The 6,778-nt window shown below is 37.1% G+C and overlaps 1 protein-coding gene across 1 annotated transcript in view; it reads right to left on the bottom strand.

The window, feature by feature from the left end:
* Window positions 1-6,778, bottom strand: part of ATE1 (arginyltransferase 1) — a gene marked incomplete at its 3' end in the record, with an annotated part of 58,363 nt that overhangs the window by 21,560 nt on the left and 30,025 nt on the right. Inside the window, exon 9 of the mRNA XM_010075338.1 lies at window positions 5,478-5,577. Coding sequence (XP_010073640.1) covers window positions 5,478-5,577 — 100 coding nt within the window. The remainder of the gene's footprint in view (window positions 1-5,477; window positions 5,578-6,778) is intronic.

Below are 6,778 nucleotides of genomic sequence, written 5' to 3'. Positions count from 1 at the left end.
CTTTCCCTCACACATTTCAGCTTACACAGCAAACCCAAGCTTGCTGAAAAGGTTAAATAAATTCCATGGTCAGAAATGGCAAAAGAGTCACGACAAGTGATGATGAGCCAGACCTTTGTGGATCCCATGGACGTGGAAGTCCAGGCTCCCACTGGCTGCATTTCACTGCTGCAGAAGGAGTGATGCTGAAATTCCTGAAAGCAGACAAAGAAATTGGCTCTCGAGTGCCACAAAATTCCAAGGGCACCGCTTACGACCACAGTCAGTCTGAGGTATTTAGTTTAAGAATGATTAATCACAGATGAATCAGCCTTTTGTTTCTTTTCTGACATTTCAGAACCCTTTCTAGTGCTCCATCTATCTGAAGTCTGGCCATGCCTTGATACCGAAGGAGACTGTTTGAAATAATTCCATTTACTTTGGCCTGCACACAAGTCTGGATAAAGATTTCAGTCAAAACACCTCTTCACATCATAGAGTGGTCTTAAAACAGTACACAGAGATAACACAGCAAGAAGACATTAAACCTGTCACGCACTTCAAAGTAGGCTGATGGTTATTTACAAGCTCAGCAGAGCAGCTACAAGGGGAGCAGATCATTGACCAAAGCACAGAACACTACCTGCTCCAATTGTGCTATCTGTGTGCAAATATTGACATTGAAAAAAGCCTCAGAATCCCCCGAAGTAAGGAAATTCACATTGAAAATGTCACCAACAACCCCTTCCCAATACAAAGACTACAGGGAGAACCTGATTTAAGGTGAGCAGAGGTCTAAATGGCAAACGCAGGGCAGCAAGTACACTTACTCTTTACACCAGCAGCACAAACCCAAAATCTATTTAGATGGACAAGACTCAAAATCAGTATCAAACAACTGTAATGGAAAGAACAGAAAGGATCTCAATGAGTTCAGTAGTGTCTGGAAAAAGTAAATTCAGCAACATAGAGCCATGGAGGGAAATTCTTGACTTGGAAAGATGTGGGATAAAACAGACAGAATATCAGCATAGGGAAAAAAAAAATCCAAAATCCTCTCAAGCATCTCTCCGATATGGCTGTTCAATGAAGGTGGTTCTTTTATTTCTGTAATTCTATGAATAAGTTTGTAAACAAGTGTCTTTAACTGAAAAGTATTAACGAGTACAGATACAGTACTTAAATAGATGAGAAGCAAGCCTGAGACCAACAGGCTTCTGCTTAAAATTTTTCACAGACTCCAAAATGTATTAGGGAAAAGACTTTGCATCTTATGAGTCCTGGAAAATTTTCCAAGAGACTATTTTCCAACATAAGAACTACCACACCTAACAGAGCCTGAAAAATTTTACCACAAGGTCGTGAATTTCTTCAGAGAACCATTTTAATCGTGCATTACCCTAACCTACCCGGAAAAAATGGAACAAAGCCACTGCTTAAGGTTTTTCATAGCAATTTTCCATATTAATACAGCAAGGAGGACTACAGAAATCCTTTTGTCTGAATTTAATGTAGATTTTATTTTACCAGTTCACAAGTATTAACCCGTACATGGGAAGAAATCTAAGAGAAGCTGGGAACTAAAAAATGGCCTAATATTGCAATACACTCCTTTCCCCCATCTGAAGTAATTTCAGCGGTGCTCCACCGTTTTAAAAATCCCATTGCAATCAAATGCAGGCTGTTTGGGAACAAAAAGGAAGGGAAGGGAACAGCGAGTCAAAAGAGAGCATTATAAAAAAAAAAAAAACAAACCACACAAAACTATATTTATGTCTGATCATGGGGTCAAGTGAACTCATTAACCTTTGGCTTCCTGAATAATAATACAGAATTTCCAACTCTGTTTCTGAGCCACAGGAACCCTGACTTGAGGATCTTCTTCCAGGATACTCAGGCCTCCAATCTTCAACTAGATTACACACAATTTATGTCCAAAACTGTGCCATTTGTGGAAACAATACTTAGGTGAAAGGGTCCTGTAACTTATTCTCTGCCAGTTCAGCCCCAACCTGCTCAGCATCCAGCAGCTGCACTGGGTGTGGGCAACTGGCAGGACGCTCTGGCCATATTGGAAGGTGACTGCTCAAAGAAACTTTATTGGATAAAGGTACAGACAGCATTTTAAGAAGTGCATAAAAAGCAGGATAAGCATATTACCAGCCTTATTCAAAAGAAATATTTCAGCAAAATATTCTATTAATGCCCTGGACCTCCTTAGAGCACACAACATAACCAAGATGATTCGCTGCAGGAGGAAGGAGCTGTTACTGTATATGGCTCAGTCACTGGTATATATGATCACCTGTTACCAATGCTTTTAAAAAAAAGTTTGACTATTACTTTACATATACAAAAAAAAAGAATTCAGAAAAGATGTCTACAATTTGCATTCCAAGAAAGAACCCATGCAGAACAAGGTTTTAATGCTTGCTGTTGGATATCTGTACCTTCAATCGAGGAGTCCTGTATTTAAAACCAGAACATCCAGCTATGTCCTCATGCACGTAACATTAATGCATTGGTCTTCCACTGCAATATAAGTTCAACAGTTCATTGCACAGATCCCCTGCTATTTCAGCCATGTCTTATATAGAAGACTGAGTTTTACTCCATGCAAAGTGGAGCACGGTCAAACTCCTTAAATTGAAATCATACAGTCACTGTTCCTCATACATCCCAATTCATCAGCTATTCCTCTTCCATCAGCAGAAAAGAGAGATGTATGGTACAAACCAGTAGGAAAGCTCAGGCATCTTTGCTAGAAATAGTCTAGTATGGCGTTCCCACCAAAAATCAAATGCAAAAGTCATCTTAGGCATTTCTACTGATCATAATCTGTGACTAGATGAAGGAAAACTTCCAAAGACTTCCAAAATTCTGTGACTTCACTATAAATAAGTATTGCATGAATGTGTTCTTCACAAGACACTGCCTATATAAGGATGTGATACTGTCCTAGGATAGTTAGAAATGGAGGCTAGGCACAAACAGTTTGCAAAGAAAATTAAAAACAGAGGATAAAAAACGGTGGTTAGCTTTTCATCTCCTTCCTTTTCTTTCCTTCATTTAATTTGCTTACCTGACACCAGTTTAACAAGTTACCTACAGCCTGTCATTCTTCCACGCTAATATCATCAAGGCAAGGGAGCCTCTAACATCTCCATTAAACTGCAATAAAGCAAAGTCTTCAACATGTAATGCCTCTAAGTCAACCAGGCACTACTGAAATTACTTAATCTGCAAAGTCAGCACTTCCCCATCCTACTTTACCACTCCCAATCACTTCACAAGAGTAGTAGCATTATCCAGATGCATTTCAGAGCTTAGTTTCAAAATTTGTTTCCGGTGTACTATTCCAGTGAGGGTAAAGTGAAACTACAGAATTAACGTCAACCTGATTTTCAATTGCATTTAGTGACTTCTAAAACAAATATACACAGGAAAACAAATATAAAATAAAACCACTTCCAATTCATTTATTAAACTATTACTCTCCCAACCCAGACCATTAATTACCTGCTATTTAGTGTGTTCTAAATATATATGGACTTTCTTCTCCTCCCCACTCCCTGCCTTGGTAATTCTCATGCTGGGCCACACTTAATTACCTCAATACATTGATATGCATAGGTTTCTGGAAGACTAAAATGTATGACTCACAGTCATATCAGGTGGTCATCAAGTCTAAGCAATGGAAGAAAAGGAAGTTTTGTGGAAAAAAAAAAAAAAAGAAAAAAATTATAGTACTCCCACTGCAATTTACTCAATTTCCATTATTTCAGAATGAAAACTAGAAACACCATGAGAATCTGATATTCTTGATGCAATCGTTTTCAAACAACAGTACGGGCCCAATAGAAGAGATACCACATTATAATAAAAAATACAAATGTATAGTGGCTACTGAGGTTAGCTCCCAGTTGTACAGCACTCAATCGTCATATTTAAATAGCTTGCTAGCTACTTTAATACATCGATGCATGTCTGAGCTTTGTTTAATCCATGTCTACAAATATCATGTTTGTATTAAAACTACTACAAGCAGCCAAACCCAAAGCTCCTTAGCAATGATACCTTTCAGAACTGGGATGCTTTTTGCCATTATAGTCTGATTTGTTTCTTTTCTTAAGTGCACCAGTAAACTAAATGCATCCTTTATACAGGTCTTGAACTGTTGTAGAGTAGATAAGGGATGTTAAATTGCAGTATCTCAACGTGAACAATTCATCCCCAACTTTTAACTATTTTCAAAGTGCAGAGGAAGTCATCAGAACCTATGGTTCAAGCTGGTGATGCGATGGCCTTTAAGATTATTTAGATGTCAGAGGTAGCGTTTTTCCAGCTCACCCATCTGCTTCCCTCAACCTTAATATTTTCATTGTCTGATCAGCAGATGTAGTTGATAAACTCGGGCTGGCAAAGGAAGAGGGGGACAAAAAAAAAAAAAAAAAAGACAGAAACATCTTCCAAAAAAAGGAGAGGGAGGGATTTGTTATTTGTTATTTTCAGAAGACTGAATCATCGTGGTCACCTGTAATGTAGGTCACAATAAAGCTGAAACGGTTTTTCCTTCACAACCATCACTTCAATGAGCCTCACAATTTTTTGGCTATTTGAAAACTAGCTCAAAACACTGCAGATTTTTAGCACACTTTGAGGAGAAAAAAAAAAAAAAAAAGAAGTGAAAACACTGCATCTCTAGATTTCACGAGCATCTTTAACTTTCCAAATTATTAACTGATCTCTTTGGTTACATGTAGATGTTCAGCAATATCAGTGTTCAGTGCTCTGAAATTATATCATAATATTCAAAAGCCAGTGATACCTTTACAAAGAAAAAATACCACATTCACAAGAAGAAACACCGAAGATAGACACCCTTAGGCGTGGAGGTCTAAACCAAGCTGAAACTAATGGGGGTTACGAAGGTGGTTTGGTGACAGATTGGTTATTCTAAACGTTCCGTGGGTTCTCCTGACCCTTTCCTCAAAAATCTGCTACCTAGCTCAAAATTCCTGCTAGCCCAGCTCTTCACTGGTTTCATCAGCAGAGCAAGTCTCCTATCTCTAAAAAACAAAAATTAAGAGGAAAAACCCAACTACAGCCAAGACCACGAAGGCGTGTTATCACTGCCCATAGTCACCAAGCAACAGTTCCACAACTACACAAACCTAAAAAAGGGGGAATTTTAGTCTATTGGAAGATATACTGTAAACATGAGATAGCCAGGTAACTAAATGACAAACTATTGTTTGACAGCCTTGAAAACCTCTCCATGTGAACTGCTTTTAAGCCAACCTGTAATAAACACCACATGCAGCTAATTTAAAAAAAAAATCCTAAGCCAAGTTAAATAGTAACCATCGTTCAAATTTAACCATATAAAGTCTACATTAAAATCCAAAATGACAATTACTAAATATCACATTTCTATGAACACTGTCAAATGCTTTGAATAATAGTACACCAAGGAAAGAAGTAAAAACACACTTTACCTTGTACCTCATTTTGGGGCAGGAATGAATGTAGAAACCCATATAATAAAAACAGAGATCAGGAGCTTTTTCGTGTAGTTGCCTAGTAAAAGCAATTTCCCTGCAAAAGGAAAAAAGACTAATTACTTTTGAATACAATTCTTACAGTCACTTTACCTCTTCACATTGAAATATTTTACAGCTACCTGGCTCTTGACCTATTTAAAGGACTTACTATCAAATTAAATAATGAAGATAATAAATTCAAAACTAATGCTTAAATAACCCCAAAGATAATAAATTGAAAATTAATGCTTAAAAAGCTAAACAGACATATCACCAAAATGTCAAACACCATGTCAGGCTTAAAAATACTTTAATTTTTGTGTTTTGTCCTGCCAATTGACTGACTTGAAATCCACATAAAAGTGACTAAAAGCCTCTATTTAACAGGTTTCTTGTTAATATTAATGTACATTGGAATTCTACAGAAATCTGGCCCAGCTATTGTACACAGACTGGCTACCATAGCTCAGGAAAACATGAGAGTATTTTTAAAACCAAGCTTCAAGGATAAGTCTCTTGTTTGTGCTATTATTTGTCTTCTAGCAATTCACATGTAAAAGCATTCATCTTTATGCAACAAAACATATTTTTCACCCATCCCATGACTGTATGATTTTCTCATTTATTCTGAAAGAGAAGTGTCAATGCATTCCAAAATAAGTTTGCTTTTTATTTTACTGCACAAGGAAAGCCTATTACAAAGATTCAGCCAGCGCTCCCACTATAATGTTCATTTTTACAGTTATTTGTAACTTTGCAGTTCACTTTTGTTAACAAATTCAATAAAACATGGATGTTTGTTTTCACTTTCAGTGTTGAAGGGATAAGATACGAGCAGGTGCATATAGGAAGCATGTACAAATACTGGGGTTTTTTTACCACTTAATATCAAGTTAGTGATAAAGATGTTTAAATGTATGGAAAACCTAACATTTCAACTGCACGTAGTTTGCTGAGACCATCACGAGTTCATTGTAACTCTGCACCTATATACATCCATTCAAAGAGGAAAACATCTAGAAATATGTTACTCCACATCTGAAAATCCAGGTAAATACAACAGATTCCAGAAGTGAGATTCACGTACTACCAAAAATGTACAAACATGCACTTCATATACATAATCTTTAAGACACGGCATGAAGTTAAACAAACTTACTGTTTCATGCAGATTACCCTGGACAGAATTAAACCCATACCTTTCTGCAGTTCAAAAAGCTGGAATGCTACAGGGAAAAAACATTATCTTTGCATTT

This window comes from Pterocles gutturalis, unplaced genomic scaffold (genome assembly GCF_000699245.1).
Source record: "Pterocles gutturalis isolate BGI_N339 unplaced genomic scaffold, ASM69924v1 scaffold17702, whole genome shotgun sequence".
Lineage (NCBI taxonomy): Eukaryota > Metazoa > Chordata > Aves > Pterocliformes > Pteroclidae > Pterocles > Pterocles gutturalis.
The sequence above is the reverse complement of the archived record's forward strand: the minus strand, read 5'-3'. Positions and strand labels throughout refer to the sequence as shown.